Source organism: Lemur catta, chromosome 3, assembly GCF_020740605.2.
Source record: "Lemur catta isolate mLemCat1 chromosome 3, mLemCat1.pri, whole genome shotgun sequence".
NCBI classification, from domain to species: domain Eukaryota; kingdom Metazoa; phylum Chordata; class Mammalia; order Primates; family Lemuridae; genus Lemur; species Lemur catta.
In genome coordinates this window covers 60,010,829-60,035,754 of record NC_059130.1, presented here as the reverse complement: position 1 = coordinate 60,035,754, position 24,926 = coordinate 60,010,829, and the positions used below count along the sequence as shown (strand labels likewise).

Here is a 24,926-nt window from a genome sequence, read left to right as displayed (position 1 = left end):
AGAATAACCCATTTCATTATCCTTATCTGCATGGCCTAAATCTTTGCAAATGCTTTTTCTATTAGATAACACATGTCCATGTGGGGAGAAAATCCTATACTACTTTGCAGGTCAACATTTTGATTACAGAAAAGAATAAAAACAAAAAACTAAGCAAACAATCTATTACATAGTTACTTCCCATAGGAATAATGCCGAGACTCGTTACCTAGAAGCCCAGCCACGTTACTGCTATGTAACGGATGTGGCCTTTGAGCAGAACCACCAGTCCACACGTATTATGAACAGATGGAATGTGTGAATAGCATCTCAACTCAGATTCTCAATAACAGGGAGTGTGCTTATTTGTCTTCCTATCCCCAGGGATTGGAAAGTATTAATAGTAATAAGCCTTGACATATAGCAAATAGTTAATAAATGCTTATCAAAAGACTGGAAAAAAGGACAAACATAGGGAAAAGTATATTTACTAGACTTCCGTGATCTATACTCACTTTAAATACAATCTAGAAATGAGAACATGATTTACATTAGGGCAATATACTTTGAAGATTTTTACAAGGCAATCACAGAAAAGTCTCGCTAACTCACAAGTGTTCCAGGCATACACACTGCAAAGCCTCTCCTGGGGTCCCAGGAGCTTTTGAATGCTCCAGCAGGGGAGGTCAAGACTAGATTCCAGGGTGCTCTTCTCATCATGCACTGTGAAATGTATTTTCCCATCAAAACCGTGTTAGCACAAGCTTGGAACGATTCTGGTTACTAACACAGGAAACACAGAACTGTTTCTAAATAACAATAGTATTTCAATTATATCATGAGGTAAATAGTTTCTATAGACTGTCCTGTGAATCTAATCATTTAATATATTGCTTCCATGCAAAATACAATTTAAGTTAGATTTTAGTCATGATTTTCTGGTGTCATTAAGTGCTTCATCATTATAAATTGCTGATGCAAACATTTAAGGGTAGTAAATAAAATTTTTATTTCAAATTCTCTTTGCCACTTTTATGCTTTGAAAATTCAAAATGGACATATGCCATGTGAAAACAAACAAGGTACAAATTATTTCAGATTTACATATTGATAAACAAAATGCTTAAGATTATCAGGAGGACTTTCAAACTGAAGTGCACTACAGTACATCTAATCACGGCTAAACGTGAGACTGTAACACAGCTGTATTATTAGCACATTGCAAATGCCTAGAAAAAGAAGGGAAACAAAATCCTGGGAGCTTTGTATTTGGAGCCAGGGGTTTTCCAACATGGAAACCATTCCAACATTCCGGGAAGGCTAGGGCGACTTGGGATCATTTTGGACTTGGAATATCTCACAAAACAAAAGTGATGCGGTTAGGGAAACATACAACTTCCAGCAGATATCAAAAGTACAAGGAACCTGGCTTTCATTTGACTGTTTCTTTCACACCTTAAAGTCTCAAGGAATTTTCTTTCCAATATGAGAACTGAACCCACTTTAAAATGGAAACACACAATAACAAAAAAGATGCTATTTTCTAGAAATCCATTGTCATGGAATACAGTATTCCCTAAAGTAAGAGATTTACTTTAAAAATTAGAATGCATATTTCTGGCAAAGTACACCATGGAAAACCCTGGAGGTAAAAAAATCCTTGACAAATGTATCATTGATTATATTTAAAATTTCTGATTGCCTTTCTTTGACCATGTTATTGCTCAATAGCAAAAGAGTAACTATATCCCAGCTAGGTTTCTTCTTTTGGAATATGGTAGTATTTCTGAAATTTTGTACCATTTGTAATATTTTAAGCAGTACAGAAGTGACCATGCGTCAAGCTGAAGGTAGTGACTAATGCTCAAGAGCTAGCTCTTGGAGACTATAAATATGGTTCCTGTGTTATGAGTATATTCATCAGTTCTCATCAGATACTCTTAATGACATCCTAGCAGTCCTGAAAAATGGCTGCTGTTACACAACTCCAAAGAGTCACATATAGTGAATGGATGACAAATAGGCTTTTTGTTTTCTGTAATGACGACAAATTTAAATGGAATAGCCACAAAGAGGAGGAGTGTATGTGAGTGGCTGAACTGCTAGAAAAGGGGAAGGCAGATGGACCTAAATTACAATACCTTCCTAGCCAGGACGGGATCTGTGTAGGCGTCTATGTACAGAGACGAGCAGGGCTAGGCACTTAGAGCTTTGTGATGAAAATCCTGGAAAGAGCCTGGGCCTATATTTAGTATTATTATCAATAACAACAACATACTTTTCATGAAGAAACATGCAATCAGAAACATTCTTATAGAGACAGAAAAGAGCCTAAGATTGTTCTGAAAATGAAATGACACAAGTTTGTCCAGAATATCATAATACCTGACTTATAAAATTCAATGCTTTTACATTGTCATATTTATCATTAGTGGTAAATACCTCATTAAAAAATTATTTAAAAATTATTGGCAATGATACAAAGCCCTGGCTGGTACAGATATTACTGTACTAGTACCCATCTGGTAAGGAAAATATCACCATCTAGATATCTTAAATATCTTCTATCATCCAAATATCTTAAACCAATATTCTTAAATTATTTTATTTAAAGGTCTTTTGTTGTCCTGCCCTATTACTCTATCAATAGTCCTTTCAAAAATTATAATATCCTACATATATAAAATAAAAATCTAATGCTGTAAAAATCTCAAAAATGTATGTTAGTAATATTGACTATCTAAAGAACTAGGCTTCATGGAATAACTTTGAATATTTATTGCCCAGATGGATTTAAAAAATTCTTAAATGTAATGTGGCAATGGTCCTAATACATCTGTAAACAGAATACCACCTAAAAAAATTTTATTGGCATGAAATACTATACTTACAGTTGTGTGAAACTTTTAAATCTTAAAGCCTCAACATAATCATGTATATCTATGTACAAAACATACATAAATTTCACTTTATTTAAAACATATGAAAGAGGTAATTTCAAATCACACTAAACATAATAAATATAGAACTTGCTTTGTTAAAAATCTACAGTATACATTCAAGTAAAGGCTACACTTCCAATGCCAACTATATTTGAGACAAAAATTAAACATTTACAATAGTCAGTTTCCTAAAAGTGCTATTTTAATACCTATAAGAGGAAACTCATTCTAGTGCTTTTGTTTCCATCCAGACATCTATACATTCCTTTATTCACAGAACCAGATGCTTCTGTTACTAAAAATACATATCCAAAGCTTTCATATCATTTTAAATAGATTTAACATTTCAGCTCTTTGGGGGAAGACAGCTAAGTCCAAACAAACAACTCAGACCATCTTAAATTATTAGAGATAATTGACTTTATGACACACCCTGTTTCAACTTAGATGTGAAATTTCATGAACATGTTGATGAAAGAAACTGCAGTCCACATGTCTAAGGTAAGTCATCTTTTTCTACATGAGAATTTGTGTAGGTCAAAGAGCATCCACTATAGCAACCTTCCTGTGACCCGGGTCTTGATGGCACGCTCCATTTCTGATTTGTACATTCTCTTCCAGCCTGATTTGGTTTAGTCTCTTCAGGAGTTATATTCAGCACATTGATTGAACTGTCGGGAAAATAAGGATAGATCCTAGTAATTATCCCCTCCTTCTTTTGTATGTTAGATATGCCTGAATATCTGAAGTCTCACTGCCTCCACGTCCCATGGTAAGTAAATTTTGAGGACACAATGATCAAACATTAAAGAGAAGTGCTTCAACATGGCCTAATTCATCACCTTTATCTTATCTGTCCATCTATTTATCTTATTTATCCCTTTAGTCGACTTTGAAGCATGCTGACCAACTGAAGCTTATGGTAGACAGAGGACATGTGGGTTTTGAAAGCTAATGCTCCCCCATGTCCCATCTTTCTGCTACTATTTTCTAATCTCTATGGTTTCTTTCTTTACTTGTCCATTTGTTCATGCATGCTTTCATCCATCCATCCATCCAACCATCCATCCATGCAGATATCTAATGAGTGCCTATAAAAGTGGTTAAGAGATATGATGATAACTCTAATGTTATCATATGATAACTTTAAAATCTATGGAGTTGAACAGATGAATAATTTTTTTATCAATTGAATATCTTACATAGTTTTTTCAGAAAAACTTTTAAAAATGTACATTTCTTATGACTTTTGTTTACTAACATGACCTCACAATGTAGTAATCTTAAAAAATATTACGTTGCTTTTAACTCTAAAAATCTAAACCAAAAACCTAATTAAAAACTTTACTTATACTTATTCACCAGTACTTAAAAAAAAAAAAAAAGGAATTTGCTTTAAATAATTCAGTCCTCAGATCCCTGTACCTCAGAGCCATATCAGATGAGATCAATGATTAAAACTAAGTTCTGTAAGTAACTTAGTACACAAGTTTCTTTGCATGGAATCCAAGGCACAGCCTTTATGTAAAATTCCATTCTATAGTGAAGGAGCCATGAGGATGTTGTAGAAATTAGCTACAAATATTCCTAATTATTTTGCTATAATCTTATTACAAATTCTTTAGGGACAAGAGATCCAAATTTACGAAGTAATTTAAAATTTCAAGAACCACATCAAGCTTCTCAATTAGTTACATAACTCTCTTCTGTTTGTTTTATTCTCAGAGGCTAGTAACAATAGCATAACAGTGGTTCTTATTTAAGCTCCAAAATTCTGTTTCTATGCTACTGATGGTGTTTTCGTCAAGCTCTGAGAATAGAAGAAACAGAAAAGCATTTTTATAATACATTTGTTTATATATCTTTTCTTTTTTTGAGTCAGGGTCTTGCTCTGTTACCCAGGCTAGAGCACAGTAGTTGATCATAGCTCACTGCAACCTCAAACTCCTGGGCTCAAGCGATCTGCCTCGCTCACCTTTCCAAGTAGCTGGTACTACATACATGTAGGCACATGCCACTATGCTCATCTAATTTTTAAAAATTTTCTTGTAGGGATGGGGTCTCGCTATGTTGCCCAGGCTGATCTCGGACTCCTGGTTCCAAGTGATCCTCCCACCTTGGCCTCCCACAATGCTAGTACTACAGGCGTGAGCCACCGCACCTGGCCATACATATATTTTTATTTTTATAGTCCATCACTAAATGTTTACAATAGACCAGGTAGTGTTTTAAATGCCTTGACATATATTTACGTAGGTACTAAATGTTGGACTTTGTTGAACACAAAAATGCCTTCAAGGAATATTCATGTCAAATATTTCATAACAAAAAACAATTATCCAAAAAGGTAAAAATTTAAAATATATAAAAATAACTGAGACAACCACATTATGCTGTCTCTTAGATGTATTAATAAAATGTATCAAGTGGTGACAGATTTTGTGTCTGTGTCTATATAGTTAGTTCTAATTGGTCAAATTTGGAAGTTTTAGTAACATTCTATGTAAGAAAATAGTCTGAGCTTACACATTATTTTTTGACTCTAAATTAAAAAACCTTTCACTTCCCATATTCAACCCATCAATCCATTGGCTCTACCTTCAGAATGTATCCCAAATCCAAGCATTTCTGTCTTCACATTATGACCCTAGTCCAATAACCGTCATCTCTCACTTCAACTCCAATAACCTGATCTCCTGGTTTATATGATTGACTCCTACAATCTGTTTTCCACATTATAAAACAGAGTACTCTTTTTAAAACTTAGAGTTTTTTCACTTTCCTGCTTAAAACCCTGAGAGGCTTTTCCATTGCCCTTAGAACATTACTTGACCTAACAGACTAAAATATTTTACAAATGAAATCCCAAATGTGTGCTGGGGTAGGAGGTAAGCAGAGTGGAGTTACATTTGAACAATGTTGATCATGAGTTAACAGCTGCTAAACCTGAGTAATGGGTATACAGGGGTTTGTGATCTTACTCTCTGTACATGTGTACATATTTTAACTTGTATCTCTCTCCAACCTCATCTCACACCTCAAGGTCTTGCTCACCAACTACGCTGGCCACTGCAAACATACCACGTATGTCCCACCTCAGTGTTCCAGCATGTGCCTGGAGTGCCCTTACCCAGCTCTTTTGTCCTGTAATGTTAGCTTGGAGTCCTAATCCCTCCGTATTTTAAAAGTCAACTATATAGTGTCTTGTCCTCTTCCTTTTAAACACTTCATTTCTTGTGCTAAAATCCATCTGTTTAACAATTCTTGGCCCAAGGGCCAGCTGGCTTTTTTAACACTTAGTTCCACACCAGTCTCTTATCACTGGCCAAGTTTGCAGCAGCTCTGACTCCTGCTGTCTGAGGACACTGTCTCCGACTTAACTGAAAGCAAAGAGATTACCACCCCACTTTCCAACTTATCCTTTGATCTTTTCTGCCTATCTCACTAGGAATGCTCCACCTACTTCCTCTGATAATTCAAAATTAATCTTGGAAAAGGCTCTGAGTATTGATAATATCTTAGAAAAATGATTTAACAACATGAGACAGAGGAAAATACCAAAATGCAGCAATTAAGAGAGATATACAGGTTTCCTGGAGGTGGGGAGCAACCTTTTTTTTTACATCGACATCCTTGCGCACAGATCATCTTTATCACTCAAGATAAACAGTCTGTTTCAGTTTTTTGCCCTTCAGTACCAAAAAAACGGGTATACTGGAAGAAACTTTAAAATATGTACTCTCAAAAACTGTAAAAACAATATACTTCTACTTAAGACAAAGTACTTAAAATATTAAGTAACACCTGTAAATAAGACATTTTAAATTGTACTTTAAATGTGAAATAAAAAGACACACATTATATGATTTAGCTCCAAGAAGACAGGGGTCAGATCTATCTCACTCACTACTGTAATCCCAGCCCCTAGCACAATGTCTATATATACTAGGCACCCAGTATTTGTAGAATGAATAAATCAATCTACTAAATTCTTCTCCAAAGCCTCTACTGTTGCTAATACTACAGACTTGCCAACTTTTCCTTAGTAGTGCAACTTGAGCAATTTTTAGAAATACGTGAAAAGATAACCTATAGACAAATACCTATGTTCGGACACACAGGAACGCATCTGGCAAAAGTCTGAAGTAGAAGGTGAAGCAGGAAGAGATTTAGTAAGTTTCGATGTGCAAACTGGAGACCCATTAGACACACTCTGAGGCTTCTTTTGCCGTTGCCTCGAGTGCATGCCAAGATTGTCCTGATCAGAACCTATTTTAAAAAAAAAGGAGGAGAAAAGACAGTATGTACGGTGAGTCTAGAAAAGTGAAGGTAATTAACCAGGATGATTCATTTGCAGCTCTGAGTGAGGTAAAAGAATAAATTAATTTGAATAGTTGTTTTGACATATTTGTTGCATACTCCACAAACATTTAAAAGGATCTAGTTTTTAAAATATTTTCAGATTGTGAATTTTCAAAAACTTCACATTACACACTTACAACAAAAGTTACTTTTGGTATACAAAAGTATCCCCACTTTGACTAAATAAAATATTAAAGTTGATTTTTAGTTCCAATTAGAGAGCTCTTATTGGTGATATCCAAAGCTTTATATTAATAATTTGTACTATTTTATTTACATGCATGTTCAGATTAGAGAGTTTATGAAGTACTCACTTCCTGAGAAGGCACTGAAAAGTTTCACATTTTCTGAGTTCTGATGGTCAAAGGCAGTCATATTTAAAAACTGTTGCTTTAACCAGCTGGCTCTTTCTTCTTCAAATGCCTTTCTCTACCGTAACAAACAAACCAAAGAAATAATGATCAATATTTCAATATCCACACAGTTGCCATTTCACCTGATTTCTCCAGCTATCTGTGTTTGCTCTCTGGCTATCTATACATATTTCTTAAGTCAAATTAATTAACCTAAAAAACTTAAGAAAAATTTCATTTAAGAAAATTGTTTAAACAATCAAAATTCATCTGTTTCACCTAATAAACCAACAATCACTATTTTCACAATTTTGAATAAATTCAAATGGACAATGCAAAAAAAAAAGGGAACAGAACATTAGCATAACTTTTGAACATACACATTATAAATATAAAACTACAGACAATAGAAAAATACCCTACATTGCAAATTAATCACTTAAAAGGACATATGACTTCATCAAGCATTTCTCTCATCCTCTAGCTACCTACCAGTATTGGTAGCCACCACCACTAAACCACAAGAGGGCATATGCAGGTTATGTCAAACCTTCCCCCCCTGTGAACAGAGGAGGAATCCTAAACTAAATTCTCACTCACTGCTCAGGCCTCTCATCTTTCCTTCCCCGTCCCTCACTGCTCCCACTGTTCCCAGCAACCACGGGCAAAGAGGTTCTCATGCAGGGAAAGGCACCAGGCAACTGGGAGTGACATGAGAAGTAGCAAGAGTATCTCTTGGAGTAGTGTGAGGGATACAGGCTCAGGTATCCCCTGGTGATTCCACAGACAGGAGAAAATGCTGGAGCAAACTGTTTCCTGAAGATGACAGCTATTGATGAAACAGACTTTGACAACTGTGGAGGAAATCTATGCCAGCTACTTAAAATAACTAACACATACTCTTCCATTCATAAATATTAATACAGACTCATGCATCACCAGACATTGGAAGAAAACTAATGGTGTAAGAGAAAAAAGGCCAAGATAAATACACTATGAATAACAGATAATTCAAGAGATGGAAGAAAGCTTTTTAAAAAATTGTAACACACATTATCAGACAGATTAATAAACATCTGTAAAATAGTATAATGCTATATAAAGAAAATTTAAAAGATAAATTCTGAAATAAAAACTCAGTGGCTAAAGTGAATAATAAAACTGACCCTGAAGACCAGTTTGGTGACCCATAAAATAGAAGTAAAAGACTATCCCAGAATTTAGAATGCAAGTCAACCTACAGATATATTCAGAAGGCCAAACATTTGTCTAACAGAAGTTAAAGCAGGAAACAATAAAGAAGAAAATATCCTTAACACATTAACTGCCACGTGAGTTATATTTAACTCACTATAGTTTTGAACCGGGGCCTCACGAAGCAAAACCCTGCAGTTGGTTCGTGAAAATCTTATTTGCTAATGTTCTTATTGTTACAATTAATACTGACAATTTAATTCTAAAAATGTGGATTGTGGTGCAAATAACTCATGCACAGAAAGCAAAAAACAACAAATTAGAAAGGATCAGTTTTGTTTTAATAAAACACTGTGGCCTCAGAAAATTTTTTTCTAGTGTGGCAGTCAATGTGCTAAACTGAAGAAATATAGAATCTTCAGGCTGAAAGGAATGATCTAGATATATCCTGGGTAAAATTTCAGAACTTTAAGAATAGAAAATACCAAAAGCTTCCAGAGAGGAGAACAAAAAACAAAACACAGGGTTATCTACAAAGTAATGCAGGTTATATTACAAGCAGGCTTCTCATTAGCAAAACCAAACACTAGAAGAAATGGAATAATTCAAAGACTGCAGGGGAAAAGTTGGAATCTAAATTCCATACCCAGCCAAACAAATCAAGTATGAATATATTTTCGGATGTTCCAGGATTCAGAATGTCTATCATTTATGCACTATTTACGAAAAATTTACTCAAGAAGGTAATACAGCAAATTGAAAAGAAACCCAAGAAAGAGGATAATATGAGATATAAGAAACATGGCAGCTGATTCTGATTCAGGAAATCACAAAGGAAGCTACAGAGAAAGTCAAAGAATTCACTAGACAGTGATACATCTCTTCTGGTGGCAAAATCTTTAAAAGTAAAGAATATTTTCTACATGTAAAAACATATTGTTTGGTTATAGATAGAATAAATAATATTTAAATAATTAAAATGTTATCCATGTTCTTTCCTGGTTTTTAAGTCTCAACTTTAGACAAAATACTTATACCTGGATTATATGATGGGATAAGTTAAATGTGATAACACTTAAGAAAAATAATAGTATCACGAACATTGCAAAGTAGAGGAACAAGAGAGGTAGGACAAGGATAACTACAAGAATTTCTTCATCTTTCACTGCAGGAATGAACTGATATTGTCTGAAGTTAAACAAACATGAAATGGAAGCATTAAATATATTATTTATTTAAAGTAAAAAAAGGCAATCAGAAAAACAAAAGTAACAATATTATGAAGAAATAAGATGTGAATAAGGAAAAGCTAGGTAGGATGTACTATAAAGAAACTAAATTCTCTATCTTTCTTAGCAGGAAATCGATAAACTGATATCAAGGAAAAAATGTTGGAATATATTAAAGTTAACATAGTACTTCCCAGAAGAACTAACAGAAACTTTTAACATTGGTTACCACTAAGGAATGAATGTGCAGACCAAAGTGGGAGGATATTTTCTCACTTTGTAGCTTTTTGTATGGTTTTTTTTTTTAAAACCATATTCAGACATCACTTCCATAATTTTTGAAAGGAAAATATGTAGACAATACATTGCTAAGTAAAACAAGAAAGCTGTAAAAGTGTATATAAGACAATCCAAACTATTAACTGTTAATGCCTACAGTCCTGGGTGAGGAGCTGGAGATGGAAGAACTTTATTTTTTACTGTATTTCCTTTTTTTCCTAAAAAACAGCAAACATGCTCTTGGTTGCACTGTCTTGTGACACCGCACCTACTGACAGTGGATAAATGACAGATGCCCAAAGGAGATATCTTGTGTGAAACACTTAACAGTAGAAAGCCAATTTGAAAAGAATAAATGCTTATAGATGTTTTTCTTAAAAAAATTCAATTCCCAAATCTGGTAAGAGGAAAATGATATCATTCTATATGCGCAGCCTCCCTTTCAAGTTATTTATAAGCTCACCACCAGTAAAACACTTTAGAAAAAAATAAAGAGAAAGAAACAGTTAAAAGCAGAACTTAGAAGCATTTAACTGAAGCCTACCAAACCCCTAGCATTTTCAAAGGACTACAATTGTTAAAAATACCTCCAATCCTAGGCGAATAGCAGCTTCTGTAAAGCTTCGTCTTTCTCTCTCAAAATTCTTTTTTTGCTCTTTAAAAAGGGACCATTCTTCTTTGAGGCGTTCCTTTTCTTCCAACAAATAACAGTCTCGTAACAGTGACGTAGTATCATCATCACAGGCAGTAGCAAGCTGCTGCTATTAAATTTTAAAACACAGTAAGTTCCAGAGGGTCCCTGCAACACCTCAACAAGTTGAAATGACAGCAAGGGAAGGCAGGTCAAACTTTAGGGCAAGAAGAGAAATTATGAAGAATCAGAAAGTCAAATGAGGATTCTCATTCCCAAATGCTACTACTCCAATGAGCAAAGCATGGACTGTTTAAGGAATGGTATGCAATGTATCTGTCAGTAGAGAACTTAGTTTAGACTGGAAAAATGTCAGAGACTATGGACTTTAGGAAATAAAGGAATACAAATCTAGTCAGATTCAGTAAAATTCTGGCCTTTCACACAGAACAGCTTTAAAAGTAATTCCCCTTTACCTGTAAAAGTTGCTGCTGAGTTTTAATCATTTCTTTACATTGCTGAATTTCTAACTCAAGTTTTTCAGTTTCTTGTTCATGGTCTTGTCGTGAGATTACATCTTCATCATTAAAACCTTCTAATTGTACCTTTGAAACTAACAGAAATCCAGTAAGTTGACGTATGTTTTACAGCCACTATTTAGTTTATGGTGTTTTGAGACATAAATTTAAAAATCAAGGCCCTCAGAACTTCTCTCTTTCTGGAATCTCATAGGTTTTCAAAAAGGTAGTTATTTCCTTTGGCCTTTTAAAATTTCATGAGCTATAATAAAATTAAATTTATATTAACACTATGAAAAATTTTTTAAAAGCAAAGCAACTGCAAGGGTTCATGACAACTATAAATTTGTATGATTTTAGGGCTAAATGATATGCTTACAAATAGAACTCTGTTGCCAACTTTTTTTGGTAATACATATTGACTCAAGACTATGCTCTAATTAAAAACAATGTAGCTATATTCACATAATAGAAAAATAAATTCATAAACTATGTTCTTGTTGACACTGCTTCAAAGAGGAAGTGCTACAAATCTTGCTCTCATATTAAATTCAGCAAATATGAAGTAAAAATATACTTGCTATTTACTAATAACAATGATGCCTCAAAATCTCATCTACATTAATTTATACTATAATACTATTGTATTTTACTATAATACTACTATAGTAATTTTGCTGGTTGCTCTTTACTATTTAAGACAATGGACTGAGTTGGTAATTTTGACAATTAAAATAAATTTTCTTTAAATAGACTTCATTTACTAGCAAAAACCTTAATTTTCCTGTTTAAAAGCATGAAAACTTTAACAAATATAAAGAATATATTCATCAATGTACACCTATAAGGATAGAAAATAATGTCTATAATAATACACTGTAAAGTGAAACAGGACACTGAAGAAAAATATGTGATATTTAATTTTTTTTATTTTTAAATTTATTTAAAAATAAAATTTTTATTTTTATTTTGCAAATCCATAGAGAAAAAAATCTAGAAAGATATGTACCAAACTGTTAAATGTTATGTATAGGGACTAGTGACCTGGATATTCTACTTTATATACTAATTGATATTTTATATTGAACATCTACTATTTTGAAAATAATTTTAAATGAATTATTAGGAACCTAGTAATATCCATATTAGTATTGTGATGAATATTTCTTGATTTCCAAGATTTAGTAAAAGAGACTCAGTTATCTTTATTTAATCGTGTCCTGCATTCAGAGCAGATGGATATATGATGTCCTCCTTTCAAAGAAAATACACTTTACTCTGAGAGCACAGTGTATTTTTCTTAGTTAGGTTCAAACCTCATGTTTAAACACAGGCAAAATCTTGTTTTCAAACCACCAAACTTGGCCGGGCGTGGTGGCTCACGCCTGTAATCCTAGCACTCTGGGAGGCCGAGGCGGGTGGATCACTCGAGGTCAGGAGTTCAAGACCAGTCTGAGCAAGAGCGAGACTTCGTCTCTACTAAAAATAGAAACAAATTAGGGGGCCAACTAAAATACATATAGAAAAATTAGCCGGGCATGGTGGCGCATGCCTGTAGTCCCAGCTACTCGGGAGGCTGAGGCAGTAGGATCGCTTAAGCCCAGGAGTTTGAGGTTGCTGTGAGCTAGGCTGATGCCACAGCACTCACTCTATCCCAGGCAACAAAGTGACACTCTGTCTCAAAAAAAAAAAAAAAAACCACCAAACTAAGCTACAGTACTCAGGTCTGAGCCACAATGCGGCTTTCCAAGTGACTGAAAACGAACAGCTTATTAAGTGTCACAACTCACTTCATATGCATTGAAGCAGTAGTTACCTTGGTTATCAAGTTTTTCAACATGACTTTTCAAAATTCTCCACTGTTTTCTGATGCTATTTGTAAGCTGCTCTCTCACAGTTTCACAGGAAAGGTCCCACATACTCTCCCTGCTTAGTTCCCCGGCATCTTCTTCGACATCAGAGATAACCTACAAATCGTGAGAGTTGAAAAGGAAAGACCAGTATTTTAAAATAGCTTTAGATACTCAGGCAGTAGTCATCAGATTGTTTGCCAGACAGAGCCTTACCAAAAGCATTTCTGTGCCACATCTTACACATATATGGCCCAGTACTTAACATAAACAACTTGAGAAAAAGTAATTAATATTGAAAATAGAAACTCCCCAATTCAGGTCTTTCCAAATCTGAATTTGAATCCAATTATATTTAGCGACAACAGCCATGGAGCTGTTTGAAGAAGATATTCACTACCTGTCTAATGTTGTATTAGATTGCTTTCATGTGTTATTTAATCCTCAAATCATGTTACAATGTGGGAAAACTGAGGCTTAGAGAAGTACAGTAAGTATGATACAGCCAAAAGGTAGAACTGAGATCTTAAGTTAGATCAACTTGTTTTAATACTAGGCTGCTTAAAGAAATAAATCTGTGAAATAATTTCCAAAGTAAAAGCAACTGCTAATTCTATTTTCCTCATATAAATTTTTATACAACCAGAAATATTTTTCTTTGTATTCTACTGACATGAAGTCACAGAAAAATGCAGCAAACTTTATTGCTACATTATCATATAGAATCAAAGCAGGATAAGGAACACGGGGAAACAATACTAAAATGTATATGTGTTATAAAAGCCTGCATCAATATAAAATATTCCTAATTTGTTATCAACATCCAGGAAGGTAGAGAGAGCTACTTTCCTAATTTGAACAATAAAAATCTTGCTGGGGAAAAAAAGGAAGAAAAGATAGAAGATGAACAGCAAGAAGGACTGATTAGACTGTTTTCACATGCAGATGCAGCACTGCTGGTAACTAGCATTTTCTATCAACATTGTTATATTATTTTCAGATTCTAATCACTAACGTGAACTTGCTGAAACCCAGATTTTAAACTTACATTTAAAGCAATTAAGTAAAATGAACTTTTCTTCATTACGTAACTTTTTTTCAGACTTCTACACGTATTACTTTCCCTACATCAAATGCTTTTCCCATGTTTTCTACTTCAAAAACAGCTGTTTTTAAAGGACTAGCCCAAATGACACTTTCTCTCTGATGCCTTCCTTCATTGCCATGATAACTGTTCTATTGTAATTTACACATTGTACCACCCTATTACAGCACCTAACGTGTAATAATCACTTCTTCACATGCCTGTCTCTCCAGAAAAGAGCTTCTTGAGGGAAAAAGTCAAAATCTTTTTAGCTTTTTCTTTCCAGGGACTAGAACATAATGAACATAAAAAAATTATGGACTGAATGATTATTTGGTTCCCAAAGCTAACAAAGTTTCACTCTCTAAAAAGTAGAGCACACAATACTTTTGAAAGGATGTCTGCCACAGTGGTTACAACCATGAGCTCTGGAGTGAGACAGACTGGGTTCAAATCCCACTTCTGTCATGTGTGGTACTGGGATACTAACTATTGTGCCTCAGCTTCCCCATCTATAAAATGGGGTAATAATATCTAAATCATCAAATTATAATATTTGAAATAACTTCTCATATATTATAAAAAATATTGTGAAATGAGACAATGCTTACAAAGCATTTATCACAATACTTGGCACAGAGTAAGTCCCTGGAAAATCATCCCCATCATTTCCCAGAGCATGTCTGAAAACACAGAGGGACATATTTCTGGTTGTCACAGTGACTGGGTATAGCACAGGAGTGACCCTCCTATTCAAATACCAATAGTATCCCCATTGAGAATACCTATCCAGTGTTTTAACTGTTCTAATTAGCAATCTGAAGACTGTATTAAAGAAGAAAGAGTTACTTACAGTTCCTGCACTATCATCTGCTCTTTCTCTAGGTATCTTCTTTTGGGGGGAAAGAAGAGAAATCATTTCCTTTTTCATTTGCTGAAGAACCTTCTTGAGTTCAGCATTTTCCATTAGGATTTGTTTCTGACGATATTCATAATCATTCAAGAGAATTTTATACATTTCATCTTCATTTCTAGAAAGAGACCGTCAGTAAGAAAATGCAGAATGGAAAGAAAAGTCTGATCAAATTTATCAATTTAAACTGGACTTTACCTGGCTTCAGTTTTACCAGTCCTCCAGGAGCCTCTTTTTCCATCAGCTCTTCCTACATAATTTAAAACGTCCATAGCTGCAAACACACAAATACACAAAACAAAACCATTTTTACCATACATGTTTAAGTGCTTAAAATTCTAATACACTGTATACACATAAGGGACATTGGTGAGCCTGGTATACAGGTTAGGATTTCAAGTTCTGGTTCCACCACTTGTAAGCACTGAGATCTTGGCAAGTTACCTAACTGCTAAGTCTATTTATTCATTGATACAATAGGAATAAAGAAATGAAAGAGTTGTTGTGAAGACTGAAGGAAATGTTAAAGCACTTAACACAGTAGAGATGAACCCTGTATCTGGCACACAGTAAGTACTTAAGTATTCCTTTTATCATCCTTAATTTCATTATCAGTGGTTGGCAAACTATGGCACACAGGCCAGCCACCTGATTTTGTAAATAAAGCTTTACTGGAAACACAGCCACACTCATTTGTTTACATATTGTCTATGGCTACTTTTTCCATACCATGGCAGAGAGAAGTAGGTGCCACAAGACTTGTAGATCCCACAAAGCCAAAAATATTTAGTATATGCACCTTTACAAAAAAAAGTTTGTTACACCCTGTTAACATTAACATCATCATCATCATCATCAAAGGAGTCAAAACCCTTGGCAGTAGTAATGTCTCTTCTGACAGGTGGAGATGCAAGCATTTGGCATAAGAAGAAAATAAGATGAGAGTTAAGTTACTATAATTTTTAGAGTTAATAAAATTATTATGAAACTGTCACCTCCAATTGGGTTTGGACTAGAAAACAGCGGAAGTCTCTGTTTCCAGAGTTAATTCCTTAAAAACTTCTCTAACTAAAGGCTACATTTATACTTCCAGCATTTCATCTGCTTTTTAATTTTTCTCTCCTTCATGAACATGAGGCTAACCAATTGTAAAAACCAATGATTGTCCAAATGAGTAAGATTTATTAACTTAGAATATTAAGATTTCCAACCTTGTCTTAACTGCCTATTACTGCACATTTTCTATTTTCTAATAATTTTTTAAAAATTCAGGCCGGGCGCGGTGGCTCACGCCTGTAATCCTAGCACTCTGGGAGGCCGAGGCGGGTGGATTGCTCGAGGTCAGGAGTTCGAGACCAGCCTGAGCAAGAGCGAGACCCCGTCTCTACTAAAAATAGAAAGAAATTATCTGGCCAACTAAAATATATATAGAAAAAAATTAGCCGGGCATGGTGGCACATGCCTGTAGTCCCAGCTACTCGGGAGGCTGAGGCAGTAGGATCGCTTAAGCCCAGGAGTTTGAGGGTGCTGTGAGCTAGGCTGACGCCACGGCACTCACTCTAGCCAGGGCAACAAAGCGAGACTCTGTCTCAAAAAAAAAAAAAATAAAAAAAAATAAAAAAAAAAATAAAAATTCAAAAACCTGCAACAGCTCTGCTGTACAGAATGACAGTGATGTAGTCACACTGAACTGCTTACTGATAGCAGGCAGAGCCCACCATGTGACAGCTTGAAACATATGCTCATCAGCTACTGTTGAAGTCCCGGTTCAGTTTGGAAGTGACAGTTCAAGGGTATCACTGTATGATATAGGTTAGAGGATTGCCTATAAACCACTTGGAAACCACTCTTCAATAAACACAGAGTTTTTGTTCCCTGAATTAGACCAGGGCATCAAAACTGTCCTGTATAGCTCTACTTTTTTGTGTATGTAGCTTTACATTTTAATCTATACTATTTTCTTGAAATTTTGCACATTTGTATGAAATAGTTGTAAATTTTGAAGTTTTCAAAAGAATACTACTAGAAAAAAGTATACCTTAAACACACACATATGCATAACTTTTACAGTCTATCCTTCTGACCAGCTGCTTCAAAAACACACAGTTAAACTTCTTTAAAGGAACTCAAACTGACATGAATGACTTGGTCTGATGAACAATTTTATGATGTTGACTCTAAAATCACTTCTTTTGATACTGAGAAACCAATCCTGATTTTTAATATTATCAGTTCTTTGCTATGGAAGATTAGAGTGACCTCTGGCTTAGTTTTTCTCTAGGGATTAATCCTACACCTGTCATGTTAAAAAAATACATGCAACTAATGAAGCAAAGCAAAATGACTTATTTTTCACTAACTAGTTGTCTACATTTCTAGTTTATATGAACATTCATGCACCATCTAAAAATCAATTGTATTAAGCATGAAAATAACCCTTCATGAGTTATTGTGCTAAATCCTTTTACATTTATTTCTTAGCATAATATTAGCTTATTTATTCCCTTAGCTGCATCTTTGCCAGCTGCTTACCTATCTTTTTATCCTTCTTGTTCATAACAAGTTGATGCAGACGTTCCTTCAGTTTATTATATTCACGCTCTTTTCTCTTCATATCATGATTATACTGAGTAGCTCGACTTGCAATGATATTTTGTAGTTTTTGTACCTGGAAAAAAACATTTTCTATGAGGATTATAAACCCAGTTAAAATTCACAAATTCAAGAGAAAGAAGTCCTAGCATTCATCTCCCCACATAACAGTTTTAAAATTCTAGACTGACTTTCTTCTCTGTAACCACCGAATCACAAAGTTTTTATTTTTTAAAAAATTCTGAAAATTCCAGAAGTGTTAACTTCTAAATTATCTCCCACATCTTTTACCTTACATATAGATTCCAATAATTTAAAACCCAGAACCTCTTATGTTAGTATTAAAATGATTAAAGCTTCATTTGAAATAAATAGAATTCATCCGATCATTTTTAGTGACCTCCTCATACTAACTTGAGATTACTTTACTTCTTATCCATCTGTGACAAGACGAATTAGCCAGTAGTACACAGCAGCAGGTAAACAGGCTCATTTTTCTCTGATCAAAAACAGTTCTCAAATAAGAGTAAGTCCAAACAGAATCCAGTTCAAACATTTTCTGAGTACTTACTATGTGCCAGGTACTTCTGTTCAAAATTTACATCTGCTTTGGCTTCTCAGGCAGCTCTTGATAGCAAATATAGTCTAGTCTACACAGCCATTCTCAATCCCAGCTAGAGATTAATGTGATTAACTTAATCCCTACCAAAGATTAACTATATTCAAACCATTTAAATGTAATCAATAGATCAAGTCAAAATTTTCTGTGAAATAACTCAAGGAAATATGTATCAGTAACCTTATGGTTAAGATATGAATTACCCACTTAATACATGTACTACTAAATAATCAAATATGGTCAGACAAATCTATTTAAATCACTCCAAGGGTCTTTAAAGAAATACATTCCTCTAAAAGTCTTTAATTATAGTCAAAACATATAAACACTGAAAATAAATACTATATTTTTAGAGTTATTACATGGTCAGGGGTCATATTGTAGAGCAATAAAAACATGATTTCCTCGTACATAAATTAAAAAATAGTATTTTCAAATGCATTAACTCTATAGGTCCAAATAACCACTAAAGTACAACTTAGAATTCTACTAAGTAAACATTAAAGCAGAAATTAGAATTATGATATTTTTTGTCTCAGAAATGAGATTTTTAACGTGAATTGCTTCTGTGCCAATTTAGTCAAATAATTGCTTTACTAGGCGAACAATGTCAATATTTAAGACAGTGCATGCCAGAAGGCCAGTGTCAGGTCTTAAAGTACAGGTATGGCACAGAATAAAACATCTGCATTTAAAGCAGCCTTGTGCCTGAGAAACAGTGACAGTGAACTGAGTCCAGGAAGAGCGGTACAGGACACCGATTGTTACCAGCAGTGAACTAATATACTAAGCCACATGCAGGGGGGCAGAGGGGTGGAGGACTGTGGTTCCTGACCTCTCAGTTAAATAGGACACAATACTGTATACAGAAGTCCACTGCAGCAATTTGAGGCAAGATGAATAAATAGTTCTTTCTTTTTTAAAGTAAAGTAGCTCTTACAGTCATCTCATACTATAAAAAAACAAAAATTCACTTAAACTTCATCTGCAAGAACTGACAACTCACCTCATCTTTCTCATTTTTCAGTAGCTGATGCAAATTCCTGTTTTTGCATTGTAACTGTCTGTCTCTTTCCTGAAGCCCAATCATTTCCCTCCTGGAGGCTTCCAGTTGTTCCTAAAACATTCATATAAAATTCTGATTAAAATTAACATAGGACTCAGAATAACTGATTTCTTAAAAGATCAATAACGAGGTCATACATACTAGTGTTTGTTAGCTAAAATTGAGGGTTAGTGACATGTGAAATATTTAAAGCAATTATTATAAAAGCTTGATACTATAAAATTATAAAATTTAAATTGACATGTCAAATGTTAATTTAAATACCAAATTTTGTATGTATATACAAAAGAGCTTCGGTTCCCCTGAAAGACTCTTCACTTATTCCATAATGCTGCAACTGATTATTTTTGAAATTTCTTTTTAATACTTTTTAACACTTCTACAGCACACTTTTGAGTATCTCCTCAGGTACAGCAACATCATTATCCTTTGAGAGTTAATTTGGCTTTGAGAAAGAGCCAGATGTGATTCAAGGCTAAGTCTGAAGAAGACGGGTAACCAAGTAAAGTGGCAACACTTCCAAGTCAGAGTGTGGGACTACTGCACGGCCCCATTTCTCCCTTGCTGGTGGCAAACGCTTTGAAGGTATCGCCCACAGAGCAACGACAGCAATGCCAGAACTGGCATAGACTAAGATGCTGACTTTCAACTCATTCCACACATTTTCTGAGGAACTCTGCCAAGTTCTGCATGAGGCCACTCATTTGGAATATTTTTTAAAATAGTTCTCATATCATTGTAAAATATGAAAGCCAATCAAGTTATGTCATAACTCACCATAAATAATAACGTGAACAATTTCTGTAACAATAGGTCTCAAGAAGACACAGAAAATTCAGAATTTTTAGCAGCTTCTTTGGAGTGTGTAAAACTTCCTACCATGCCTGACCAGCTGGCATGGTTTAACGTAAAGGCACTGGGCCAGTTGATAAGTGCCATATATGCCAAATCAGAGACTCGGTAATTATCAACACTTTGCCTGAACTCAGCATTGCCCCTGAAAATCTCACACCCCCCTCCTTCCTTATGTCAGTGAATCACACCACCATCTCAGTAGCTTAAGATCTGGACGCTAGCTTAAATTCATGACTCTCATTCCCTAAATTCTATTTTTCATAAAATCCTACCCATCCTGCCTCCTAAATAGTCCTCATATCTCACTTACTATCCCCACTGGTACTACCACAGCTCAATTCAAAACTTCGCAAAGGCCTGCTGACAGGTGTCCTTGTCACCAGGCTTTCTGAGCTCCCCCAACTCCATCCCAAATACAAATCCACACTCCCCCTATAATTTCTCCACCCTACTGCCAGAACGGTATTTGCATATCTTCCCGGGTGCTTCCTTGCTTCTGTACAGTGCCTCTCACGCCATCTGGGGCCTAGCCTCCAGCCTCACTCCATGCCATTCTTCATCATCCACCACTAACTCCAGCCCCTGTCCGTGGATCCCTGAAAGTGTAATGCTCTCTCATGCCTCCATGCATTTATACAAGTTATATGGTCTGCCTAAAATGCCTTTGCCAAAACTAGCAAATTTCTATTTTTTCTTCAAATCCCACATCAAGTGTTACCTCTCTGTAAAGCCTTCCCTTACCTCCTACACTAAGAACAATTAATGAAGGAAATAATTTTAGTTCAATGTGTCACCTTCCATTGGACTACAATCTCCTTATGAGCTGAGACTGGTGGGTTCCATTCATCTGTGAAACCCAGTACCTAGCACATAAACACATTTTGTTCAACAAATTGAACGAATCATATGCTGTACCTAGAAACTTTTCAGGATAGATCAGCAACTTTCCCATTGAATACACATTTCGGTCCACAGTTGACCCAAAATACCAGATTCTGGCCCAGGTCAAATCCCAAAATATAAAACATTTTGGGAAAATATTCTATGCTCTGGGTAGTCCTAATGAATGACCATTCCTTGAAGGAAAGGCTCAATAGCCCCAGATTACCAACATCATTATATTAAGTAGTCACTAGTAACTTACAAGACACCTGGCCAAGGGTGCCCAGATATAAAAATACTGTCCTCTAGGTTTGTAACTCTGGATCACCTCAATCCATAAGAAGACCTTCCACAGGTCTCTCTGACCTGGATTAAAGTAGTAGCCACAACTTAACCTTTTTATAAGCCTGGAAGTTACCAACTATCCCCTCCAGCCCACCACAGTTCCCCAGTCAGCCAAGACACATACATGGATAATCTCTATTCCTTAGGCATATAAGATACACAAAAACCTAAAGACATTATCAAAGAGAAAAATACTGTTACCACTGCATATGAGCTACGACGACAACGTAAGATAGCATTGGGCAGTGACAGGCTGGTAGGGACAGATGCTATCAAAGAGCTAAGATGGTCTCTAAATCAACCCCCAAATGTTTCCAGTGTTTGTACATAGGCCAATCCTGTACCATGTTTTTACAGCACATTTCCTATTTTCAAATATTTTACAGAGGGGGAGCCTATTATTCTCTTCTAATGCTCAGAGATTCAAAATTCTGAGTGGGTTTTCTTGTGTGTTATCTGCTCTTGGAAGGCGAGGGGTGGGGAGAGGATATACTTAAAGAAAAATAAGAGAAAGTAGAGGGGTATGAGCCAACAGGTGAAAAACTAAAAGGAAGCTGATTTTCTGAGAATATGCAAATGCACAGCGTTTGACCTTCACAAATAAGGAAACCCAATATAGAATAGTATATTTAGGAAAAACTTTGACTTGGATTGATTACATATTTTTTTTTTCCTTTCTTTCTTTTTTTTTTTTTTTTTTGAGACAGAGTCTCACTCTGTTGGCCAGGCTAGAGTGCCATGGCATCAGCTTAGCTCACAGTGACCTCAAACTCCTGGGCTCAAGCAATCCTCTTGCCTCAGCCTCCCGAGTAGCTGGGACTACAGGCATGCACCACCATGCCCGGCTAATTTTTTCTGTATATAGTTTTAGCTGTCCATATAATTTCTTTCTATTTTTAGTAGAGATGGGGTCTCGCTCTTGCTCAGGCTGGTCTCAAACTCCTGAGCTCCAACGATCCACATGCCTTGGCCTCCCAGAGTGCTAGGATTACAGGTGTGAGCCACTGCGCCCAGCCTACATATATATTTATATATTTTTTATTTCAAAAGACTTAAGAGGTACAAGTTGAATTCCATTACAAGTACACATTGTATAGCGGTGAAATCTAGGATTTTAGTGTATCATGGTGTATGGTATACATTATACCCAAAAGGTAACTTTTCATCCTTCACCCCTTCTTATGCTGCCCCCCTTTTAAGTCTCCAGTGTCGATTATTGTACTTGTGTGTACTTATGTAGCCATAGCTTAGCTCCCACTTGTGAGAACATATGGCATTTATTTTTCTGTTACTGAGTTACTTCACTTAGGATAATGGCCTCCAGAGTTTCTTTCATCCAAGTTGCTGTAAAAAACACTATAGACTATTTCATTCATTCTTACTGCCGAGTAGTACTCCATGGTGTATACATACCATATTTTCTTTATGCACACATTAGTTGATGGGCACTTAGGTTGATTCCATATCTTTGTGATTGTGAACTGTTCTGCAATAAACATATGAGTGCAGGTATCTTTGATATAATGATTTCATTTCCTTTGAGCAGATACCCAGTAGTGGGATTATAAGATTGAATGGTAGATCTACTTTTAGTTGGGAAATCTCCATACCAATTTCTATAGAGGCTGTACTAATTTACATTCCCACCACTAGTGTATAAGCTTTCTATTTTCACTGCATCTGCATCAACATCTATTGTTTTTTGATTTTTTAATAATGGCCATACTAATCAGAGTAAGATAGTATCTCATTGTGATTTTTTAACTTGCACTTCTCTGATTAGTGATGTTGAACATTTTTTCATGTTTGTTGGCTCTTTGTATATTGGATTTATATTACATCCTTAATAATATATAACTGTCATAAGTCTCTGCCATACCATGACTTTGAACACTTTGTTCCCTCTGTTCAAATATATTTTTTTAAAAAAAGAAAAACAAGAAAGTAAAGAAAGAAAAAGAAAGCAGGCAAACTAGAAACCAGCAATATTCTATATTTTAAGGTAGCAGGTTAACGGCCTTGTGAAAAATATTTCCTTTTATCAGAGAAAAGCAAGTTTACTAAACCATTTTTTCTCTGGTCTTTTCTAGAGTCGCAGGGACTTGTAAGAATTAGACATTATCTGGCCTGCTTTCATTATTGAGCTTTAGCTCCTCTGGCATGGATGCCTCAAGAATATTGTTCTTGGAATTAACTGGTGCAGCCTCTCATAATAAGACTTTTAAACGAAGTATCTACTTTATTAACCAAGATTGGATGGGGTGAGGAAATCCTTGTTTTATTTTTCTCAGAGCATAAATATTTCCTAATCTAACCTTCTAGAGATTCAGCAAGTCACTGAACAGTTCATAATACTGATGCCTTCAATATACTGTAGATATTAGGAAGCAGCATTAGTGATTTACTCAAGTCACATTAAAAGTTCATTTTTACTTACCAGTTTTTTAAAAAGCCGTAAAGCTTTAAAAAAAAAAAAAAACAACCTAAAATCTGTTTGATAAACCCAATGAATATTTACAGTATTCAATTATATAATAATGGCACTGAAATACAGATAAGCAATTTGTACCTTAAGTTTTGTGTAGCAGTTCTGTAGATGGTCCATATCACTTCCCAATTTCAGATTCTGTGTTTCCACATTTTCCTGAGCTAGAAGGTTCTTCCGCTGAAGTACAAGTAGCTCGTTCATACAATTTAAAACAGCTACTATATTTAATTCTCTCTTTGTCTCTTTACCTTTGGGTTCTTCATATAATGAAGGAAAACCAAAAGTAGTCAATTCCTGGTAGGAGAAAATGTATTTTAAATGTTGGTTACTGTTAGAAAGATGTTGGTCAAAGGATACAAAATTTCAGATAGGAGGAATAAGTTCAATAGATCTATTGTACAACATGCTGACTACAGCTAATAACAATGTATTGTGTTCTTAAAATTGCTAACATTAATCTGGTGTCGGGCAGATGGGGCGGGGAGGGGATGGGTGTATACATACATAATGAGTGCGATGCACACCATCTAGGGGATGGACACGCTTGAAGCTCTGACTGGGGGCGGGGAGGGGAGAGGCAAGGGCAATATTCATAACCTAAACTTTTGTACCCCCATAATGTGCTGAAATAAAAAAAAAATTTGCTAAAAGTAGACTTTGTGTTCTCCCCATAAAAAATAAGTATGTGAGGTAATACAATGTATACATATGTCAAAAATATCACATACATGATAAATTATATAAC

General features: G+C 35.2%; 1 protein-coding gene across 1 annotated transcript in view; it reads right to left on the bottom strand.

Annotated features, from left to right (window-relative positions):
* Positions 1-963: 963 nt before the first annotated feature.
* The window catches only part of LOC123635467 (SSX family member 2 interacting protein), a 42,106-nt gene continuing 18,143 nt past the window's right edge, over positions 964-24,926 (bottom strand). Inside the window, exons 4-14 of the mRNA XM_045547643.1 lie at positions 24,263-24,475; positions 19,552-19,662; positions 17,867-18,002; positions 15,533-15,608; positions 15,275-15,452; positions 13,304-13,454; positions 11,446-11,582; positions 10,926-11,099; positions 7,598-7,712; positions 7,025-7,190; positions 964-3,592 (exon numbers count right to left, since the gene is read on the bottom strand). Of these exons, the coding sequence (XP_045403599.1) occupies positions 3,418-3,592; positions 7,025-7,190; positions 7,598-7,712; positions 10,926-11,099; positions 11,446-11,582; positions 13,304-13,454; positions 15,275-15,452; positions 15,533-15,608; positions 17,867-18,002; positions 19,552-19,662; positions 24,263-24,475 (1,632 nt within the window). The 3' untranslated portion in view covers positions 964-3,417. The remainder of the gene's footprint in view (positions 3,593-7,024; positions 7,191-7,597; positions 7,713-10,925; positions 11,100-11,445; positions 11,583-13,303; positions 13,455-15,274; positions 15,453-15,532; positions 15,609-17,866; positions 18,003-19,551; positions 19,663-24,262; positions 24,476-24,926) is intronic.